This window comes from Agelaius tricolor, unplaced genomic scaffold (assembly GCF_023055355.1).
Source record: "Agelaius tricolor isolate 1412-34295 unplaced genomic scaffold, bAgeTri1.0.p SCAF_8, whole genome shotgun sequence".
In the NCBI taxonomy this organism is placed as follows: domain Eukaryota; kingdom Metazoa; phylum Chordata; class Aves; order Passeriformes; family Icteridae; genus Agelaius; species Agelaius tricolor.
The window spans coordinates 4,865,404-4,889,361 of record NW_027269268.1 but is presented as its reverse complement, the minus strand read 5'-3'; the positions used below and the strand labels follow the sequence as shown (position 1 = coordinate 4,889,361).

The 23,958-nt window shown below is 38.6% G+C and overlaps 1 protein-coding gene across 8 annotated transcripts in view; it reads right to left on the bottom strand.

The window, feature by feature from the left end:
- The window catches only part of WDFY3 (WD repeat and FYVE domain containing 3), a 152,128-nt gene that overhangs the window by 20,808 nt on the left and 107,362 nt on the right, over positions 1 to 23,958 (bottom strand). For 3 of the 8 annotated variants that reach the window (XM_071431454.1, XM_071431459.1, XM_071431455.1), the window contains 19 exons: positions 22,527 to 22,621; positions 20,339 to 20,459; positions 19,351 to 19,568; positions 16,491 to 16,726; positions 15,123 to 15,257; positions 13,854 to 14,033; positions 12,315 to 12,359; positions 11,641 to 11,874; positions 10,187 to 10,286; positions 9,330 to 9,490; positions 8,532 to 8,761; positions 7,567 to 7,676; positions 6,527 to 6,709; positions 5,382 to 5,539; positions 4,452 to 4,529; positions 3,500 to 3,727; positions 2,600 to 2,653; positions 621 to 789; positions 281 to 444 (listed from right to left, as the gene is read on the bottom strand). In XM_071431454.1, the coding sequence (XP_071287555.1) occupies positions 281 to 444; positions 621 to 789; positions 2,600 to 2,653; positions 3,500 to 3,727; positions 4,452 to 4,529; positions 5,382 to 5,539; positions 6,527 to 6,709; positions 7,567 to 7,676; positions 8,532 to 8,761; positions 9,330 to 9,490; positions 10,187 to 10,286; positions 11,641 to 11,874; positions 12,315 to 12,359; positions 13,854 to 14,033; positions 15,123 to 15,257; positions 16,491 to 16,726; positions 19,351 to 19,568; positions 20,339 to 20,459; positions 22,527 to 22,621 (2,899 nt within the window). The remainder of the gene's footprint in view (positions 1 to 280; positions 445 to 620; positions 790 to 2,599; positions 2,654 to 3,499; positions 3,728 to 4,451; positions 4,530 to 5,381; positions 5,540 to 6,526; positions 6,710 to 7,566; positions 7,677 to 8,531; positions 8,762 to 9,329; positions 9,491 to 10,186; positions 10,287 to 11,640; positions 11,875 to 12,314; positions 12,360 to 13,853; positions 14,034 to 15,122; positions 15,258 to 16,490; positions 16,727 to 19,350; positions 19,569 to 20,338; positions 20,460 to 22,526; positions 22,622 to 23,958) is intronic. The other 5 variants (XM_071431457.1, XM_071431461.1, XM_071431456.1 and 2 more) reach the window with 4 other exon arrangements.

Below are 23,958 nucleotides of genomic sequence, written 5' to 3'. Positions count from 1 at the left end.
CTGATTATTAAGTTGACAGGACAATAAACCAAGCATGGGATAGCTCATAGCCTTCATTTCAGGGCAGGTGAATTTTTCCCTTGCAGGCAGAAGGTAAAAAAAAAAAACCCACAATGTTTCCAGTACAGCATTTTTAGGGTCAGGCACACAAAGTACACATTTAAGGAAGAAGCTGATGAAATATACAGACCGAGGAAGATATATAGGACATTTATTCATGTCTGGGACACATAATGAAGAAATTCCAATACATTAAATTCTTAGTGTTTTGAAACAGTACCTTCTCTCCTTCTTCAAGAAGTCGAAGCAAAGTTGTATTGTCAGTCTTCTCCTCTTCATCAATTGAACTCCCCTCAACAATTTGATCCTGTGACTGGTCCTGGTTCTCATCATCTCCTCCATCAGGAGCAGAGCGAGATCGTTTCAGGGGAGGCTTCACCAGGCCTGGAAAAGAACAGAGACAGATAAATGTCATATAGAGACACAGAAAATTAACTTCACAGAACCTCTAATCTTTCAAATTACTGACCCAATGCCAAGAGAGAAAAACAAGAATCCTGCAGGACTTATGCTTGTCTTAATGCAAATGCATGAGAGGATGACAAACCAAACTATCTAACCTTTGACTCTTGCAATAGTGTCCTCGCCATGCTCTGGCTCCTGCTGAGCTGTTTCCCCAACTGTGCTCTCTTCTATGGCGTCCTGGAAGACGGCGGGGTTTCCGGAAGCCAGGCGCATGTAGTACTCCTTGCTGTCATAACTGATGGCTCTCCGGTAGCGAGCAGGTTTCTTGGGAATAATGGAAGAAATCGCTTGGTCAGCCAATTCCTCCCTCAGTCCCTCAGTGAAGGTCTTTCAGGAACAGGGTGTGCAGCACAGTGCATGCCCATTGAGTGTTTTGTGCGTGCTCATATACCAACACAGACAGGAACAGAGACTCTTCAGGAGATCTGATCTGTTGGCTAATTTGCAAGGAGCTATAGAGCCATTTAAGCAAACATGGGGTTGCAGAAAAGCCTGCAGATAAAACTAGAACATAGGGAGTAGGTGTAGTCAGTATGTTATGAACTGTCATAAAAGGCTGGGATACTTGTGCTTAACACTGATTGCTCAGAAGGCCATTTTATCATCTTTTTACTCCCTACCAACATATGTAGTTTATTTGTTAGCCAGCTGACTTCTCTGTTAGGCAGTAATTTGAATAAAAAATTGTCTCAAGAAGATACAACTATGTGGAAGCTGGTATGAACTAAAAGCACCCAGGGATTGGCTTTAAGTCTCAAAAATTCTTCATTAATTTAGTTGCTTCTTTTTTCATAAAGTTTCTGATGGCTTATGGGGAGGAGACTGGCATGAGAATATGCATGTGCCTGAAGTAAATATTTGAGCATTGTTTGTACCTTTGTGTGGTGTTTTTGGTCTTTTTTTTGTGGGTTTTTTTTTGCTTTGTTGAGTGTTTGTTGTTTTGATTTGGGTTTTTTTTCTGTGTGTAATGTTTCCTTCCTCTTTGTCTCCCAACCCCCATCACAGGGTAATTCTAATGTTCCTCACTTAATTAAGGAAGCAACATTCAGAACAGAAATCAAACTAACTTTATTACAAGTTGATGCTTAGGATGATAAGGATACTAAGATCAACAACACAGAAATTTATTATTCAGGTCAAATTGGCTGCTACCAAAAATCAAAAACTTAAGGCACTGTAATTTAATTTGCTGACTTATGTTTAACCAAGTCTTCACTCCTTATCAGCACAAAACTACCATTTAAATGATGCTTAAAACATTTGTGGAAACAACTCACATATAACCTACAAAGAGAAATCTTTTATAGCACTGCTAAGGTGAAGGAATGAAGGAAAACAGTAACAATTTATATTAGATATTCTGAATAATAGAATTACTTGCATTTATATGAATTAGATAATTGTAGAAAGAAATTCAAAATGAGTGAATGCACATTACACACTGTACTTAGTGATGGGCAAGACCGTGACTCTAATTAACAGAGAAAGGCAGAATATTGAAATGCTTGCAGAGAAGCCACTTCCAAGAATGTCTGTTCTTTTCAAGAAAGGATTCATATTTTTTAAGCAAATGTGTGCATTTTATCAATAGCAAAACAGAGAAGAGTCAGCTAAGACAAAATTAATATGGCCTTTAACAAAAGTCAGCCTTTTACAGCCCATTATGGACAAAAAGGAGAAAAAATGCTCCCCAGATCCTCTCTTAGAAGGAAACACTTTCCCAGTAAGTGCTTCCAAGCGATGTGTTGCCCATTACTAAATGTGTTCCACTGACCAATAGTTTCAGGTCCCAAAGCCACAACACTCCACACAGTGAGAACAGTGGTAGCACAGCCCAACACAGCCTGTTAGTGTGCAGCAAAGAAGGGAAGGTCTACAGAAAGTTTAATTAGGTGAAGGTTGAGGACAGCACAGTAACATCTTCTAATGTGATTACTGAAAAAAACCTTAGGTCTGGAATTGTTTACTGAAAGAGCAAGTTGAAAGCCAAACGTAGAAGCCTTGTTAAGACTGCCTAACATGCAGAAGTTGTATTTATTTTACATTCTTTCAGTCAGTGTTGTTGTTTCTTTACCTTTTGAGGAATGGTATCATCAGATGTCTCAGGAAGTCTGTTTGAGAAGTCAGACTGGAAACAGGGCATCAATTACATAAGCATCAATTACATCAGAGAAAGAACACTTTTGAGAAGAATGTATGATGGCATGTTCTCTACTTCATGTGAATTAGACTGTCACTACAGCTACTGTGTGTTAGACCACAAGCAGGCAAAAATATCTAATAGTTTAAAATTGACTGACTTCAAAGCTTTCTCTGCTTTTTTAAAGTACTTTGACACTCAGACATAATTTGAGGGGAAAAAAATCCTGCATGCATACACACATGCTTAAAAAGACATAATAAAGACTGCTTCCTTTCTTAAAAGCAGTGTTCCAAAATTAACAGGAACTAACTGCAAAGCTTTCAAAGGCCACAAACTTTTCTGCTCCACAGCCCACCTTCATCTTCATGGACTGACGAAAGTACATTTCAGAAGTGCACCCAAACCAAGGCCTGTAGCCCTTTTTTCCTTTTTTTTTTCCAGATCACCTTTTGCACATTATCTAGATTAAGGACAAGAACCCAGACTGAACCTCACATGATAATGGAACTTTCAGTCTCTGGAGGCTTGTGAAGATGCCAGTGCTGTTTGTTGGCAGGATCACTCAGCACACCTCACATTATATTGCAACATATCCAAATTTGCTTTGTTTTGAGCCAAGTGACTCAGTCCCTTCCCTAAATATAGCATGAGGAACAACTGGACTTTACCAACCATTTAGAACAGACAGAAGAATATCAGGTCATACCAAAAGAGTAAAATATCTTTCTTAAGAAAAACTTATCAAGGAGAAAAAAAAAAAAAAAAAAAAGCAGCATTGTGCAACAGGGTGTAATCACCCATCTCAGCCATCCCAAACTCCTGAATACTTACCAGCAGGTTTGTTTCCTGCTCAGCCTCGGGCATGTAGGGATACTGAGTATAAAACATGTCATTCCGCACCATCTTTTTCCTCATTCTGCAGGGCCCCTCGGTCATCTCCAGCATCCACTTGTCCAGGTGGGAGCCGATGGGGGGCCCCCAGAGCCCTCGCTCTCGCAGTAACTCGTACTCAATTTGAGACCATTCCTCAGTCACGTATTTCAATGCATTCTGCTGGCGCTGCACACAAACACATAAATGCATGGAATTTGAAAAATGATTTTAAGAATGAAACCAGATACGAGGACTTCCTGTCCTTATTTGCACAGGAGAGAAGTTCAATGAAGCAAAGTTTCGTGGTCGGTTTTTGAAACAAATTGCTTTGAATGACCTGTTTCTCTCAGAAGTTATTTTTTAAGATTTATAGCACATAGCTCAGCAACCAGTTTGAATGAAATGCCTTTGGGAATGATTGGCAGACACCACAGGGTGGAACAATTTCATTCTGGAAGGCACAGACCAGCCACTTTCTATTACTGGATGATACCACAAAATTTTCTTTGTGTTACTATGAAAGTAGCATTTAGACACAATGCTTCTCCACATTTCCTCTCAGTTTTTCTACAATGCTTTAGAAATACAGTGTACTTCCAATCACTCTCTTTTTGTTCCCTGCTTTGGTTTTTCTTTTTACACTTGTAAGGAATTTAACCTTCTTTAAAAAAATTCACACTTAACATGTGATATTGCTACAAAAATTTTAATCTACAACCAGATCAAAATGAGTTTGTTTATTTGATTGTACCTAAAAATCCCTTAAAAATAACAACTGTTTGTAAACATCCATGCATTTCACCTATGAGAGGCCAATATTTCACAAGTCTCATACTGAGAAATGGCATTGGTATAACTTAACAGGCTGAAGTATCAGTGTCAGGTAATTAGCACTGTAAGCCATCCATACCTCCTGGTATTCTTTATACTGCATATCAACCAGGTCCCGAACCACTGCAATGTGAGTAAACATCCACTGGGAAATTTCCTAAGACAAAAAACAAGGTGACAAACAGAATAAACAAGAGTTTGTTCTTATAAACAAGAGTTTGAATGAAAAGCCTAGGAATACACCACATTGCTAAACTTGCTCACAAAGAATAGTTCCTTAAAATAAACATTCAGAACATTCCTAAACAGATTGGCACTGGAAAGAGTACTCTTCCCTTCTTCCTTTTAAGTAATATTTTGTGGATAGTGCCTAGTTTGCTGGAAATCCTCAAGACACCCACCCCTCCTCACTTTGTCCCATGGTATCTCTGTTTTCACTTATTGCTTCCTCTTCTGATACAACCAGGACCAGTTCCTGTCAGCTCCATTTGTTAAGTTCTTCCCTTTCCCCTTCATTATATACCTACTCACCAGCAAAAGGACTGAGAGCACTGAGAATTCATTAATTTCTCAATTCCACTAATTTTCAGCTCAGAAAGAGAACTGGCAGCATATTTTTCCACAAAATTTTCAAACCCCTCTTTCCATCTTGAGGGCAGAATGGGGAAAAAACCCAACATCTGTATCACAGCTTCCATTTCAGTGCAGCATTGCAAACTGAACTTAAGACCCAGACTACCACAGTCATGAACCAGAAGCAACTGAGCAGTCTCACCAACAATGAAGGGCTCTGACTCTTAGCTTAAGGTTACAGATATGCACATGGACCTACTAAATTAGATACACAGAAGCAAGATGTCCAGTCTGGAGAGTCAAAAAAAGGAAAGAAAACCAAGCACAAGATAATACTTCACCCTGTGCAAGATACCCCACCTTGGGATATTTACCACAAATCCTGAACATATATTGCTGGATTTTAGACTGCATGTTATTTCTTGACAGAAAATACCTGTGTGGAGAGGTTGTGTTTACTCAGCCCACTCTCCTTGCGGTTCCTCCTGGAACCAGTCAGTTTAGAGAGGCCAAATCCACTGCTGACTCTTGAAAGTTTGGACTGTGTGGTTGGAACCAAAGCCTCTCCTCTACTGATGCATTTTTTCTCATGAGCTGAAAAACAAAGGGTTGGGAGCACTTTTAAGAAGGGTTTTTTCCCCCTCCCCCCATTATACTTGTTTTTTTTAGATAGAATGACCTTTTCTGTTGCTTCTAAAAAGGTGTAGCTGTACTCAAACGCTTTCTGCAAATACACTGGCCATGAGGGAGATATTGGAAACCTTAACAAACATCAGCCAGGAACACACAAAAACACAGCTACTGCAAAAACAAGTATTCCAGGTTTCCAAATATGTTTTCTGTACATCCAGGTTAACCTCAATTACTTCAGAACTGTGAAATAATCAAATGAGTCACATCTATGGAATCAAGTTACAATTATGGAATTGTAATATCTGCTGTCTAAACTCTTGCTAATTCAGTCAAGCACCAATTGTTCTTTATTACATGGATGCAGAGCTAATTTGTCTATAACTTGTCCACCAGGATTCCTGGGTCCTTTTCCTGCAGAACTGCTTCCTATGCTGAACATATTTCCTAGCCAAGAATTAGTCATAGCATCCCTGCTACTAGAGAAGGACTGCTCAGCCACCAATTTCCCATCTCAACACCAGACCAAGAGTTAGCAGTCTGCACCCAGACATGCTCAAGAGGATCCCCCTCCCTGCCTGGAGAGGGGGAATTGACTTAATTAGCAAGAGTTTAGACAGCAGATATTACAATTCCATAATTGGAATCTAATCCTGGGAATGGTAATAGAGGTCACCACAATTCAAGGGTTCATGGGGAGGAGCTCAATGCTTCTACCACTGTAATCCACAATAAGCTATTTGCTAACTCAGAAAGGGCCCTCTGCACTGGAGTGTAAGAATATCCTGTTTATGGTCTTGTTTCTGAAGGATTCTGAATTACACAGTGCCAGTTTATAGAGTATTTACAGCTACAAAAAAAGTTGAGCCTATATTAAAACATCCAGTGCATACAGTTTATGCTGAGGAAATCCATCCTTCAGGACAGCCAAATCCTCAAGTCAGGACTTACCCAAATGATTTTGCCAACATTTTAAACTCGCTTCCTCAATGAAAGGTCTGGCAACAGTTATATCCACTTGGCCACGATCATTGACAGGCAGTGTCACTTTGAAAACTTCTTCCAAAACCTGTTTTTTACTGTGGATCAGCTCTGTCCACACTCTGTTTATGGCTTTTAAAAGAAGCTGGCGACCTGCATAAGTACAAGATCACAAACAGCAAGCTCTCTACAGTGTTCATAGCATTGACATTTTTACAGTAAGGAAATTAATAATTTCTGTGATTACACTGTAGTTTCTCCCCCCCCCCTTGCATGATGTGTGAAATGCCTTTGGCCAGAACGCCTGTTTTTGCCATTATGTATGCTATCAGAAAGTCCAGCAATTAATTTTGACAGTTTTTTCCCTGTGAATTTGAAACACTGGCTCTGATTAGTTGTGACTCATCTCCCACACCCATCTATTAACAAAATTAGATTGAAAAACCCTTATAAGAGTCTGTGTCTATAAATATATATATAATTCTATATGTACATTATGCTTCAGCATTTTCACATATAACGTGTGCCTAAGTACCTGCATCAATATTAAATACACACATTTAAGAATCACTGAATACTTTCTTCCATAGCAAGGTCATAAATTTCCTTTGAGTGAAAGATTGTAAGCATACCACAAAATAGTAACTGTATAGTTTATACCATATATTTCTTATCTTAAAATGAGCCACTTCTATTGCATTTAAAGCAGTGCACATAAAATTGTCTTTCTAATTCTGGAGAATGTCCAGAAAACAATGAAGAACTCTTACTATTCTAACAAAACATTAATTTATCCTCAATGTGTCTATCTTGGTACTTCCTTGAAGAGCCTTTTCATCTATTTTTTATGCAATTTTATACACACACAGTCCTGGTGCCCCTCCAGAGAGTAACTGGGTAACACACACATACCATAAGACCCTGCCCTGGGTCACTGGGGTAAAAGATTAGTGATGACAATACCGAAGTGGCATTATGAGACATCTGTGGCTTTGTCATTCTCAGATTACCTTCACTGACATCTTGATTGTAGACTCCATCTGGTTCTATATCAGAGGGGATCATAATGTGCCAAGTTGTCATCCTGGCTTCTGCTTCCAATCCAAACCCATCAACATTGCTACAAACACACAATGGATTAACAATCATCAGAATAAAAAGACACAAAAACCCAAGCCAAGATAAAGCATTTGATTTTGTATCAGATTCACAAAGATTAATACACACTACTACAGCAAAGCATCTTCACTTCTGTCCATTTGAGGTCTGACAATTTGTGGTCACAAGCTGAACTGAAGGTTTATGAAGAGATGATGTGCCACAGATACTGGTGTCACTAGCAGAAGATGGTGATATTTGAAGAAACACAGAACAGACAAGGTCAGAAATGGAGAACACTGGGGTTTGATGACTGTTACTAAGTATCTTTGGATAAAACACAAGTTGTGGATCTTCTTGGAAAGAACAAATGAAAATGCCAGGCTGGCATTTGCAGCAATGCAGGAAAGGAGGTGTCTACAGCATTTGCCACAGACGCCTGATTTAATGCATGACTGGCCTTACTCAATGCTATACAGAAGAAATACCAAGATATTGAGCTTGTATGAAGTGATTCAACAGACAGTAAATCCAGTGACAGGACCCTCTGACTATTAATTACCTAGCACAAGTGCTTCCTTCTATCTTTAAAACATTTCAATTTATAAAAGGTCAACAACAAAATAGTTGGATAAACACATTTGTCAGTATTTAAAATACCTCTACAAAAGGAGGTAAAAATGTTCTCTATTTCCAGGATCTCCAAACCTAGTGTTGTCTCAAAATGAATTTCTTAAGCTTGCTTGCAACTCACTGGCTGGAAAATTATAAACAGCCCTCCAAAATTTGCTGACTTATTTGCAAGGTGAGTAAAAAAGGGTCATTTTAGTACTTCCCTGCCCTGGCTGTGGAATGCACTTCTGTCTGACATATTTACCTTCCCACATGAAGATTAATCAAGCAGTGAGCTAGGCAGCTGATGAATTCCTGATCATGATTTCCAGGTCCCAAAATTAAGTTCCTGTTTACAGTAAGGACCCTTAGGGAATCAAGGAGAGCCACTTGCTGAGGAACAGTTTTGTGCGCTCTTGAGAACTGATACAGGATGGTTCTGTTCAGGCAGTGATAAATGGCATCCAGCGAGAGTCCCTGAGATCTTCTTTTTGACTGAAGGGAAGTAAAAAAAAAACATGATCAGAAGTAGCAGCAACTCATTTTACTGGCACACCATCTTCCCTTGAACTGACCCAAGCTCATTTTCCAGAATTAGCATTTTACTCTAAGTGTCAATTCCATTAATTTCAAGGACTAAAATGACATTAATGATTAAACACTTTGAATTTTAACATCTATAAAGATGCTGTTGATTTCTAACAGTAAGTCTTCTAACAATTTCAAATAAAAGTGTGTGAGGAAGGTTCCCAAAAATGTCAAGGTAAATTTAGGGAACGTCTCAAAATTCATATGAGGCATATTTCATTGTTTATTTTGGGGGGGGGAATTTCTAAAAAAATAATGTGATCTGAGAGCAGTTCTTACTCAACTGCTCTTCACAGAAAGATGTGCTAAGAAAGCTCTGTAAAGAGAGAGTGAGCCTGAGAAAGAAAAGCATATTCTGTGCTTTTCCCAAACATATATCACTATCAGATTGTTTAGTGACATCACTCCATGCATTTCCACATAATCTGCAAAAATGGTTTTTCAGGCAGGGTAATACAACAAACAGTCCTGTTACCTGTGCAATGAGCTGGATTATGAAGTCCACAAGAAGCTTGGATTCTTTGTTGAACATGCCCTGCCAAAGCTTATCTACCACACGCTGTGTAAAATAAAACACATTGTTCACCAGCACTTGGTAGCTTCCTCCACTCGTTATAGGCAGAGATGCATCTTCACCTAGGTAATAAAAACCCCAAAGTTTTCTACATTTGTCAAATGCTTTCAAACCCCATCTGCATAAATACATTCACATTAGTTTATGCTTTCTAGACTTCTATAAAAGACAAAGAGATTCAGTCAATGAAAGCTAAAACCTCATGGCTTCCCTACAATACAAAATCCCTTTGATGTAAGCAACCACGGCTCTGGACTTTTATTTTATCTTTTAAAAAACGATTCTGGATTTTTAAAACATTATTCTGGATTTATTTTATTAATGCACTGAACCCACAGGAAGACTGTGGGTGTTATTATTAAATTAAATTTATTGAATTACTGCTGTGGCAAGAAATGGGGAACCTTACAAGGAAGTCTGAACAGAAATGCATACAGTTCCTTATGACACCTGGGATGGAGGCAGAGCAGCCCAAGAGCTCCAGGGAAGTCCAGCAAGCCACCATGAAATGTGACTGGACCCCCTAAGCCATGTAGTTTTTGTGAATAACTTATCTTACAGCTTTGGCATGATAAAGGTAGGGACGGAACATGCAAGCACATCAACACAATTTACACATCAAAGGAAAAGAAAGGGCAGGGGAAAAAAATTAAGACTATCAAAGTTGCAACAAAACAGACTACCAAAAAATAAAAAGTCACAGAATCAAAACCTGGTGTCCAAATCAATAGATTGACTATTAAACTTTGGTATATTACCCAATAAAACATCAGCTGCAAGTAGGTGGTCCATCACTCCATCCAAAACATATGTCTGAAACTCCTTCTGCTGGGTTCGTGTTGACCTTTCAGGAGAAGCCTAAAAAATGATATTAAAATAATATTAAGATAATTATTATCTCTGAACAAAAAAGAGGGAGAGGGATGGTGTTCTACATTATTTCCTTTTCTCTCAGCTCCCATGAATTACATTTTTTTTTCTCTTAACATTCTGTCTCAAATAAAAAAGTTTTGTCTTTATCAAAAATCTAAGCATGCACATCGAGTATACACTGGCTGCATGCAGTCTTGCAAAGCATACATTATTCCTTTTTAAATCCAGGAAATTTATCTTCTGCCATAACAGGTACTGGAAAAGAACACATAATGAAAAGGTACATGAAACTCTACACTATAAACATATGTTCAACCTGTGATTTTCTAGTTGACACAAGTCACCTTCTTCAGTAAACAATGAGCAAATGGGACACATCAAACGTTTAAGTTGCAGAAAGAGAAATAACAGTAAGTTTGGCAGGGTGTACCTACCTAATTCTATTTATGCTAATGGGCAAGTAACACTGATAAGTGATAACAAGTTAAAAGAGCTGTGAAGAACTGCAGCCACTTGAACATGATCTCAAATATGCCTCCCGTGTCTGTGGATAACTGACATCTTCTGACATTTCATTTGTTTTTGCTTAGTGACAGCAAAGAGGTGCCCAGCTGCCCCAGGAAACTTGTTAGGAAATATACAAGCATGCAAGTGGGGCCCAAAATTCCTGCAGCTTTCAAAAAAATTCTGGGAGACTCAGCAACACATAAGGTGAGGTAGTTAAGAGGTAGATCAAGGTGAATGAGAAGTGATGTGAACATTTCAAAATGTACCATCTGAAGGTGTAGGCAGTTAAACAGTAACTGAACTCCTCACCTCCTCGCCTCACCTCATTAGCAGGACAATGCTTTCTTCATGTGTCATGAACTTCAGAAGTTGATTGACAGCAAGACAACACAGTTTTGTGAGGTTTTAATGTATATGAACCCGTATGTCTTTTTATCTAACTGACACCATCTATGGCACAATTTCTTTTTATCTAATACAAACAGAACAGAAACCCTAATTTCTACAGGGGTTTTAAATTTTCAACAAAGTCAATAGAGTTGTCATGGTTGGAAAGGTGCTTAACCACTGAATCATACTCCACAAAATAAAACTTGAAGAAAGCTTCTTACGCTGGTTTTCCAAGCCATTAAAGAAAAGTGAGCAAGCTACTCTTTATGAAACATTAGTGTTTCTTTTTTTCTCCACTCTTATTTCATGACAATTCCACTGAATCTCAGGTTACCACTAGCCTAACTTTGTAAGGTAATAGAAGAAAAAACATTTTAGGAAAATAAGGTGTCACAACTAAGCTCAAATAACAAAACCAAACTAAACCACAAAGAAGTTCTACCTCTAGCAGAAGGTCTACCAGTGGAGTCTGTTTGCTGGCTGGTGTGAGACATAGGTTATCAATGATCATCACACGCATGAAGTCAAACACGAACTTCTTGGCAGGGTGGTTGGTCAGGTAGGTCTTGGTGCCCACATTGCAGTATTCTGATTGGCTCCTGTTCATGCCAGAATCAGCTGCAAAGGCCTTAAACTCTTCAGCCGGGGACCCAACTTCGTCATCGAGATCAGTGACCTGTAAAAACCAGCATGTTAAAACTGCAGAGATCAGCTAATTAATGGCAGTTTCTTCACTTCTCTGTTTTTTGCTTGTCTTTCTAAAGGTATTTCACTTCACATTTTGCTTCTTAAGAAGCCTTTTTAGAAAATTATGATATTCAGAATCACTTCTCCAATATGGAAACATCCAGTTTTGGATTCTCAAGGCAAATGATGATCTGGCATGAGTTACATTTCATGCTCCCTGACCAACAGAATTGGATGATTTCTAGATACTTGGCAAAAATAAATGTTCTCATTGAAAAAAAAAAAAAAAAAGAAATGTTTTGAAAAAGTTATTAACTAAAGCCGTTAAAATAAAATCAAGACAGAAGCCAACTAAAAAAAGGCCATCAAGCTTACATAACATAAAACAAAAAAGGAACTGAGCCTTTTTTTTTTCTTTTAATACAATACCTTCATCAGAGTGCAGTTATGGGTAAGCCGGTTTCCCAAAAATCTCTAAAAGAAGAAGAAAAAAAAAAGGGTCTCCACAGCTTTCCCATTTCTGATGAACAGAAACCTTGAAAGGCTAGCTCTTAAAGAGGACTGTAACAAAAGCACAAACAGTAATGAAAGCTGTCAAATCCAGAAGACTGACTCTTTCTATGCAACTCCCTTCCTTAAATGAAAGATGAGACAATATGATTTCCCTCAACAGGATTCTTGCATCGCCAGCTTACATGTCAAGTAACCAAATGTTTTGAACATTTGGTCTGCTTTAGCAGGAGAGTGTTTTTAAGAAATTAAGAGAAGCCCAAATATGTATTCTTTCTATTTTTAATAGCAATCTCAGAAAAGCTGAAAGACGTTTAAAAAAGTTAAGAATCTTCTCCCAAGGCTGAATTTAAATTATAATGTTTTATTGCAGAAATCTGGCTGTGATTCAGGTATTTCACCAGGCACTGATTAGTGCTACACATTTGGGCAAACAGAAACACTGGAGGAGTAAACCAATTTGGAGTGAAGAGCACCCTCAGACAGCAAAGAGCTCAAGTTGCCAGGCAGCTAAACAGAATTTTAAGGGATCTAGTAGTTAAAGTCTGCTTAGAGACACAAGGCTCCTCTAAAAACTCTGTACAGGTGAATGCCAAATCAGCATTACCAGTTTGTAAGTGGAACTTTTTTGAGAGAGAGCAAGCTCCTAGTATGTACTTGAAATGCAAGTTTAACAAAAAAGCAAAAATCCCCATGTCTTTAAGAGAGACTCACCAGTAGGCATTGTTAAAAATTGGTCTCCCACTTTTATTGACAACAAAATAATAGCATACCACAAGTTATTATTTCCTGAAGTTTTTTTTATCATACTCTCCATAGTTCTAGCATTTGGCAACCTCTAGACTAATTATCCTTCCATGTTCTTAATAAAATTACTTTTAGATGCTGGCTAACAATATCTGTTTTTTCCCTTTCCATTCATATTCTAGAAATAGTATCATATGCAAATGACACTAGGCTCAAAGAAAACTTCAGCCAACAATGCAAGCAAAGTTGAATTCACACCCTCTCTTGGCTTGAGCTCAGTAGTTTCAGGAAACACAAGAACATTGCTTTGTAGTTAAGCCACAAAACCAGAAATGGGAATGGGAAATGTGAGGAAAAAGAGGTTTTGGGTTTCATCACATCCTCCAGAGCAGAGGGCTGACAGTCTCTTTTGCTTGTGTAAATTTGAGCTCGCATTTTTCATACGATCGAAAATAATGCCCTCTAGAAAACAAGCAAACTGCCTATTGCCCCTAAAATGCTGCTTCTGATGTCCCTGCACAACAACTGCACTGCAGTTTAACACACTCTTCTCTCAGATCCACAACCCAAGTACAAAACATTCAGCTCAGCCCTGATGATGACCTCTTGTGCAACTGAGTAGAGCTTTATCTTGGTATGACTGGTAATTGATAAATCCTCAAAAGCAACACTCATGTGAGAAATAAAAAGGCAAGCAGCTGGATTTCCTACCATCTCAGAGTATGGCCGGATGTTGAAAGGAAACACTGTTGCAGCCAGCGCACACAGGAACTCTGGACTCATCCACAGGGAAATGAGGTCAGGTACATTGTGATACAAGTACCGAAAGAACTGCATCAGGGTGACTGGATATTCCCGAAGCCAAGAGCCTTCTTCCTCTGACTGCCAGGGCTGCGTTGGGAAACAAACACCAGATTAGCACAGACTGCAGCACTTGAATATTTGCTTCAGAAAGGAAGAGCACGCTTTCAAGCACATTTCAAACAGGAGACCAACAGCATTTTACAGCACATCATTGACCATAAGCTAAAATGTGTGCCCTGTCATGTAATGACTCAGAAATATTGGCAAACATGAGCAGACTGAAGCCAACCCAAAATGCGATGGCAGAGTTGAACATGCCTGGCATCAGCACACAAGACACAGCACGTCTCTAAGCATGTCTGAAGTGTATCCAAAGAGGTGAGGACCAAACACAGTGATCGGTCACCAGCAGAGAGACCGAACATGTGACAACAGGAATGGGTTCTGCAGCAGGTACACTTGTCCAGAAGATGCTTCTGGACATGTTACCTTGGGAGAAACATGCAAGCAATAGAGCATATCACATACACATGATGATCCAACAGGTGACAACCAAACAGGTGCTGCTTTTCAAGCACTTCAGGAGGCAATTTTCAGCAGATAACACATTCTGGCTTCAAGGAAATACATAATTTTCCTACTGAGAAACCAACTTTCCCTACTCTTGACATTAGATTCAAAGATGAGAAGATGACACACTTCTCTGGCAGTAAATTAATTTCTTCTGGCATGGGGCTATTCGTAGTCAGGGACTTCTCTGCATGGGGAAGGTTCCTGAACGAAATCTGCAACTCACAAAGCTCTGAGCAGATGGGATACAGAGTCTCAAACATTCTCCCATGATGTTAATCGGGAAAGAAACGGAATTATCTCTGACGAGGACATTGTATCCTTCTGCTTTCTTGTTTCATTTTAACTGCAGCTGAACAGAAAGCTCAGCCTTTTTGTGGAAAAACAGTGATAATTTTGTTGCTACTAATATTTCCACAGATACAGGGAAAAAAGTAACATAGAAAAACCCAAGAAAATTACACTTTCCACCAAGTATTACAAGACTAACAGCCAATTTTGTCATGATACTAACAAAACCTTGACCCTTCTAATTTGGCTTTTAACCACGTGGAAAACTTGAACAACACAGTATACTGAAATACAAGCAAAATTTCCGATGCTTACAGAATTCAGCATGCTCCTCAGCATTCCCAGTAACAAGAAGGCAGCTTCTGTGCAAACACTGTGTATTGAGGAGGTAACAGTGCCACAGGAGGCAGGAACTCCAAATATGAATGTCCAAATGGAGTCTAAATCAAACTGCAAGAGGTGAAAGAGAAGACATTAAATGATCCTTTTATCCTGGGCAATTGTATACTGCTTCTTATTACAGATACAATACACTCATTTTGCAGTAGATAAAAAATTAGTTTACATCCTCCAAACTTTATCACCAAATGTCATATGAAGGTCACATGTCACTGAAGAAAATTTCTTTTAACCATGAGCTAATGGAACTGTAACTCTCATCTTCTCACTTTCTTCTCACTTCTCATAAAGTATGCAAATGTTTTGAAACAAAAGAATTGTCAGCAGATGTGCCATACAATCAACTTTGTTGACCCACATCTAGCAGTAAAACCCACATGGTATTCCATAGAAAAAAAAAAAGAACAACACAAACAAATCAAGTTGTATTTTCCAGCAAGTCTAAATAATAAATAAATTAAAAATAAAAAGGAACCAAGTGTCCACCTCTAGCATTAAGAGTGCTATTAAGTAGTTGAATTTAGTTTCAGTTTAACAGTGTCATACTTCAGTGCTGTAGGCAGAGGAGTGAGTTTCACAACTCTGCCTCATGGTAGCAGAGTGCTGAATGTGCTGTGAAGTACTCCTCTTGAGAAAGAAACCGGGCACCTTCTGGTTTGAAGTTCTACTTTTCAGTTCTCACTAATAAATAATGTCAGCACTGCACCCATTTTAAATAGGCACCCTGTCTATCTAGAATGGAGTGTGTGGCTTTTCTTCATAAGGCACTACCCTGGGGTTTCCTAGGACTGTTGTAGGTAATAGAGTATCTACTCTTGTCAAAAAAGCCCAATATAACCTGTTCAGAATAAGAACAATCAACATTTTTTCAGCAACAACTGAGTTGTCTCCCTATAAAACCACACAGACTTTCTGAAATAAAAGCAACCTTGTTTTGCTTGTAACCTGTGAACTCTCTTTAACATAGCAACTGCCCACTTCTTAAACAAAAAAACACAAAAAACCCACCTCACAACCAAAGCAAGTAAGCAAAAGATTATGTTCCCTTCAATGCCCACAGCATGCCAGCTTGAACTAGGGATCTACTTCTCATTTGACCCCAAAATGGACCAGAGTGACACCAGTGACAGGTTGGCTTCTACATACTCCCAACCCAAAGGGCATAGAACTAAACACCACATCATGACTGTGAGTCAGCTGCAGAGAAGGAAAGGGCCTGGTTAATTCATTATTTTCTTTCACGACAGACAGAATTGCATTCACATCTTACTGGATAATCCCTACCTTGGCACCCTGATTACACTGGCTGCTGATGACAGGTGCACTGACCTGCAGGTTTTCAGGCAGTTCAGTGACTGGCTGCTGCAGGAAAAGGGCCATGAGGAGGAAATAGAGTGCGGGCACGTTCGTGTGCTTTGGGAGAAGGGACTGCAGAACGGGGAAGCCTGGGAAGTGACAAGCATCCCGGTTAATCTCCCGCACCGTCGATCTGCCACCAGCACTCCGGCCAACATTGAACCCTGGGACAGAAAACAAGGCACAAAGGCAACAATGTTAAGAGGGAATTGCCTGTGAGGACCTTTCTTGCTCACCTGGTGAGATTAAAAGGGAACCTCCTCAGAAACTGATGCTGTACAAAACAAACGTGCACATACAGACTATCACACACAACACCATTCTGCTTCAGATGTCTCATTTTTTTTAAACAATTAAAAAATAAAGGAAATTACTGCTTTCCAGTACCATATAGATGACACTGTTCCATACAGACTGCTTAATATAACTGCTTACACACATATCCATTTTCTGGCTGTGACCATAACTTCTGACTTTTAAAACCCAGGCTTCTGAAAATAGGTATTTTGCTGGCTGAGATCAAAATATCACCTTAATCTCAGTTACAGATTTATATAATGAAGCAGCAATCCATGGTCCATTTAAGTCAATGGGCAGCTAATTTGTGTCCAGAGAAGTCTCAAAGGCATTTTGTTTCAGATATTTTGTTAATGATTAATCAGCTGGTAGTAAGCCTTAAACAATCTTATTTTATTTAAGTGCTGCCAGAACCACTTTTTGTGATGCTTCTACCTACTTATTTCAACTTCCTACTTAAAGGAAAAAAAAAATACACCTAGGTGGCAAAAGCACTTATTTTCAAGCAAGGAAAGAGGCAGGAAGACAGGTCTGTCTCCACATCAGCACTATGAGCCATTGGTCTGACACTGCCAGTGGTCAGGTGGTTTTTCTGAGGCTCAAATACAGACACACTTTCCACCAGAAACTGACTTTTTAAACAGAAAATCTCTATCAGGAATCAAATTAATGAAATCTGTGCTACACAGTGGACGAAATTCCATCAATAACCTTCAACAAAATTCATCATACTTGGTTTCATGAGAAATCTTGGAGCCAGTATGTTATGATTTCTTAAAAAACACAGCATACAAAAATTAGATTATCTGTCACTATCAGGTTATGAGACTCAAGTTTAAAAATATCTTTTTCACCACGGCCTAGCTTGGACTCAATTAAAGTGATAGTATAATGGGAAAAATAGGGAAACTTGAAAAATGCTTTCAAATGTAATTGTAAATCAAAATCTTACTTCGAAAGATTTTGTGACTGAAGAAAATGTTTATGATATTGGACATTTAAAGTACATACTGAATAAAGAATGGCCTATTCCCTAAAAAGCCAATGGTTTAAGTTTTTAAAGCACAACCAGGCAAGGGAAATGCATGTGCAAAATTGTTTCTTAAATAAAATACAGAACCTTAATCAGAATGAGCCAAACAACAGATGCTTTTTATTTTAACAAGAAAATATTTGCATGGGTTTTACAGCTTCTGAAAAACCATTTTCCTTAATCCTCCTAATTCATGGCAATGCAAAGAACCATCCTATGCCTGTAGCTGAATATCCTGAGGGATATATTGTGGGAAACAGTAAAAAGAGAGTTTTCTTTAAGCAAAAATAACAAGATACTATATTTGAAATCTATCAAGGATACAAAGCAGAAAGAAATATTTTTTGTATTTTTGTACTTTCATTTCAGGAAAATCCCTCTTCATGAAAGGAGATCACTTCAACAAGACTTCAATTACTTCCTTATAGTGAACCAATTCAGAAAAACTTTTAGTGCAGCAACAGATCATGTACTGCTGCAACACAGACAGGTGGCTCCTTGAACAGCTATTTACAACAATGAAGTACTATTGATACCACTGCTCTGATCTAAAGGCTACTGAGGCTTATGAAAGACCCTCATTTAATGTCAATGAGTTTGCACCAGAGCCTGAATAGACATTCATCTAAAAAGCACTATTTTATTTTGACTAGAAAAAAAAAACCAAAACAGGTTGGTGGGAAATTGCCACTACACCTCTCTATAAAGAGCTGACAAATGTTATTTCAAACATTTGGAGACACATTTCAGACAGCTCAGAGATGCTCAAAATGGGCTCTGTAGCACTAAAATCTTACACACAATTCTAGGTCACAGGGGTAACTGAGAGGTCTGATAAGCTGGCTAACAGAGGATTTAAGAACTTTAAATAAAACCTTTAATAGAAAGTGTGCTTGTATACACGAGAGTGCAGTGAGGGAAAGGAAAAGAAATGCTGAGACTATACTGTGAACACAGAAATTTCCAAGACAGCAAAAATTCAAACTGGTAAATCTGATGGACACAGCACTCACTAGTCAAAGCAGCTCAGACATAATGCTGCACAATTAAGTATTAAAGGACTCAAACAAGCAAAATTTTCCGAATCTTTATTTATTGTATGCATCAAGTGCTGCTCTATGCTTCCTTTGCAAGTAGCTCAGCCACGCCTGCCCACGGGACACACTTAACCTTACCCTGATGGTAAGACAAAAAACCAATTAGCTACATATGATGCACCAAAACTGAACTACAATGGCATCTGTGTCATGGGCAGCTTTGTAAAACCACTCCCTTTTGCCTAGGAAATCCTAACTCTTGCTTGTAAGAAAAATGAAGTGCAGAAGCATCTGATGGCAGCACAGACAAGAGTAACAGGAAGGCCTCAGCCAGAGAGCACCCCCACAATAACCCATAGCTCAACACCCCAGCACAGGTGCTCCCAGCAACCCCTGAGCCCCCAGGGGCTGAGATGCCTACCTAACACAGTACCAATCTTATTGGTCAGGACAGAATCCGTCTGATCCAGCCAGCCTCCACCACTGAGACCTTCCTTAAACTTAATAAGGATGGACTGATTGCTCAACAGGACCACGAGAATTCGCATGGCTGCTGTGACTGTGGTGGAATGAAGATGTTCTTCCATAAACATCATAATCCAATCGAAACCCAGTGTCTTGACCAGTTCTTCACAAGCCCTAAGTGAAGGGGAAAAAAAAAAGTCACATTTTACAGCATTTAGTTTTCTACTAGACAGCAAAAATAAATGTCCTCCACTGCAGGGAAAACCTTCAGAGGAAATTCTTAGTTAAGTTTGCTACAAACAAGTAATACCACTTATCAACTCTTCATATGAAACAGGTAATGTGCATTTGTTTAGAAGAAAGGAAGGACTAAATACAGCTCCTGGGACTAATTCCATTGCATGAGATTTCTCCAATAGCTGCTTTTGATAACAAATATGGACTTTGAACTGAAATCATCTTGTTGAACAAGAAGTTTTCACATGACTTCTTCATGACCTGGTATTAAAAAAATGAAGGAAGATTGTTTCTTTCTTTGTATTTATTATGGGAAGAGTTACTTGGGAACATTTGAATGTGTTTTTTGCAATTTAAAGGGGCATTCTAGGGTCAATGATCTTAATGATAACCCCTACTGAAGCCTCTGGATCTCAACCAAATGAGAAGATGACTATCCCACTTCTCTAAAACTGAAAGTTTTCTCTTGGACAGATTTTATTTTTCTATAGCCACACACAAAGTTGAGAGAAAACAACAAAATTAATAATGTATCCCATTTCTACTAGCATACCTGAGAGTAATTCAGTGACATCTGCATAAATCATTCAACATTTCCTATAAAACGACGCAATTCAACTAGTGATTTGAAGGGTGGCTGTATAATTCTTCCCCTTGAAATAAAATATTATATCCTTTCTCTGCTTCAAGGGTTTTTTTGTACTTACTGCAAATTAACAGTTGTCTTTTCTTTAGATGTATATAGAAGTTTCAGAAGGATATCTAAAAGCCTGTTCCGCAGTAGAATAAGATTAGCTGAAACAAGTCCTCCAAAATCATCCTCTGTTCCTAAATATTGAATAAAACCAAACAAAAAAAAAAAAAGAGGCAAAATCAGGATTTTGGTACTTGGGCATTTTAAAGGCTATTCATAAATTCCATACATAAGCAAATACAACCTGACCCCCCACTCAGGCTCCAAGGAAGCTGTGCTAAAGTGCAAGCAGACTGTAATATGGTGCTGAGAAATGTCTGGTGCCTCCTTATCACCGTCCCACAAACTTCAGACAGCTTGAAGAACAGGTAAAAGAGAATCATAGCTTCTCAGACAATAATCTGAACTGAGGTGGTCACTATCTGTCACCTTTCCTTCCCATCCCTCCCTTCTCTCAAAACTGCAAAACATGGTAATTAAATAAACATTTTGCATTTTGAAAGCAGAGTGGTTCGGGGGGATGTGGAAATTGTAAGGAAGTGACCCTGATACTTCCCAAATCCCTCCAAGTCTAAGAAAGAGAGAGAAAAATTAGTTTCCTTTTCTTTCAACACATCCCCAAGCTCATCATCAGTTGAAAAACACATTTACTGCAACCAAGGCAATCCATACAGCACAGGACTAACTTTACAGCTATTTTGCAAATCCCTCTTCCTGTAGCTTATGCTGTCAAAGAAGGACCCTGCTTTTACGTTATTAAAAAAAAAAAAAGGCAGCACAGCTTGAGGCAACATATGCAAAAATGAAGACAGACAGATAAATAGAAAATTTCTGGACTGAGGTTTTGTGCACAAGATAGAGACACAAAGGATCTTCTATGGCAGAAATCCAACAAAAGTGGTGAACTCCACTAGCCTAAAAATCTCATGCCTTTTGCCTTAAAAGCTTCTCTTTTCATTTCTGCCACACCCTGAATTTCTCCCCAAGGTTCTTCAGTCCCCTATGTAGGCAAAAACCATCTCAGGCTGCTGTTAGCATGGGGGAAAAAAACTGAAATGAAACTCATGGCCTGCAATGGGAAGACCAATCTGGATCTCTCTCCAATACCCAATACCCTCTTTTTCACTAAAAAGCTCAAATTTAATCATCTTTGAGACCACAAAACCAAAACTATTCAAAAGGAACAGGTGAGGCACAGGAAGATAATGATGAATTCCACCAGACCATGGAATGGTTTGGGCTGGAAGGAACCTTGAAGACCATCAAGTTCCTACCCCCCCTGCCATAGGCAGGGACACCTTCCAGTGGACTTCCTCTGTTTGTTCAGAGCCTCATCCAAACTGGCCTTGAACACATCCAGGGATGAGGCATCCACACCTTCTCTGAGCAACCTGTTCCAGTGCCTCACCAGCTCCTCACCACACTCACAGTAAGGAATTTCTTCCATATATCCAACCTTAACTCTCTTTCATTTTGAAGCCATTCTCCATCACCCTGTCACTACATGCTCTTGTGAAAAGTTCCTCTCCAGAATGTGCAGACTGCCCAAACCCTGTTTTTTGTGACACCAGACCAATATAACTAAAAGAAGAAATATCTCTCTCACTTGTCCCTCTACAACAGTATATTGCCAAAAGATGTAGAAACAAAGGTTCTTTGGATAATCCTTCTTTTATTTGGCTGACATCCACTGTGGGACTAAAACATTTCTGTTCAGGGAGACAGACTGAAAATGCAATTGCACAATGTCAATAAAGGTAGAAACGGTCTCAAATCAGTTCAATGTCAGAATTATTGAAGGATGGTAACATTTCTTTTTTTTGCCTAAAAAAAGGTTACTAGGCAGTCTTAGCTAATTCTTTCACTTCTTTCACACCTGGAGGACTGATGCACCCAGCAACCAGTTGTTTGGTTTTGTTTTTCCTCCTTTTTCCACAAAGAAGCAGAGATACACAGCTGATTGGAGGGAGCAAGTGGAGGAAAGAGAACAAAACCATACGGTGTTAAATGAAGGAAACAAAAAAAAAAGCTTTGCTCTGCTTTGCACTCAATACTGAAAACTAAAGCCCCACTAACTGGCAGTCAGGTTATAACAATATTGTAACATTGTTCATGATACATTTATACATTTTTTGTATTCAAGCTCAGAAGATACTATAATATATTTTATTATACTGCTTCTAAGTACTGTCAACACTTACCACTGTCAAGCTTTTCTTCATTGTTTATTTCCATGACCACAAATTTCTCACAGACTGCAAACGTAGGTAAAGTGGAAGAGATGAACTGTCCAAACCTTGATGTATACAGAAAAAACATTACTCATTGATATGACAGATGCACTCTCATCCATCAATAATTCACCTTAAATATAAAACCATGACACCAGCGACAGGGAGATACCCAAAAATGTCAGCTTCCTCACATCTGAAGATTGATAAAAATGGTCTTCATTTAAAGTTACTAGCCAAAACACAAATTAATTTGTAGTAATTAATAGAATACTTGCAGACAAGTCTGCAGGTAAGGAACCCTTAAAATGCTAGGATTCAGGAAAGGGAACTGGGAGATACCGCTGAGGCCTAGTAAAAGGAACACCTCAAGTTAAAGGAGAGCAAAACATTATTTGCAACTCCTTACAGCTGAACAATTATTAGATCAAAATTAGATCAAAACAGTGGTTACTCAGCTCTGGAAGAACATTTATGCCTATAGCTTGAGGTTATGTAACACAGGGTCATGGTTTTCCATGACAAGACACTGATGTACCACTCCAAGAAAGGCGATGCAATATATTTCTCTTTCCTCTACAGCTAACCTGAAATGGCCCCTAGCTAGTGCAACTTTTCCCAAGTTATGCAACATTTTTCATTCTTTATTTCCAGGAAGGAGAACAGAGAACACACATCTACAATCTATTCTGTAACCATTTAAGTAAATCAATAGTTTTATTCTTGAGTATTTTTTTTTTCCTGTATAATTAAAACAAAGACAGGTAAGAAGATATTCATGTTGAGGCTTCCGATACCTTTAATTGTACTTAAAAGTAAGGAGCTGAAAACATGACTATGCATATGCAAAGAGCTTCTAAACCCCACAACATTTTATCCATTTCCATTATAATGAAAGAAGAGATGAAAAAAATCAAGTTCTCAAGGAGTTAAACTATTCTTAAAGCATTTCAAATACTCCTGTACATATGAATTGCAGTAACTAGTGTAATTTTCATCAATCAGAATTAGTAGCACTATATCTGACATCCTTAAATACCTTTTTATGCAGTGATGATTAAGAAAAAATCTGGAACTAAACCTTACATTCAAGATAGTAATCAAAACTGCATTTTAACCAAAATTATCTTCTTAGCCCATGTCAAATAATATTCAGTGGCATTCAGAAGGAATGCTTAATGCTTTACATGAACAAAAGGGGCTGCTCAGAACCTTTACTTTTCACCAGTAGAACATTAAACCAGTTTGACCATTCAACCATGCTTGGTCAGATGCAAATTGAAAATCATATGCAAATCAAGGCTTCAATATATTGCCAATGTCTAGTTCAATCTAGTTCATAGAGGGGAAAAAAAGAAATCAGTACATGAGCATTCCATGTCACACACTCTTCAGCAGTATG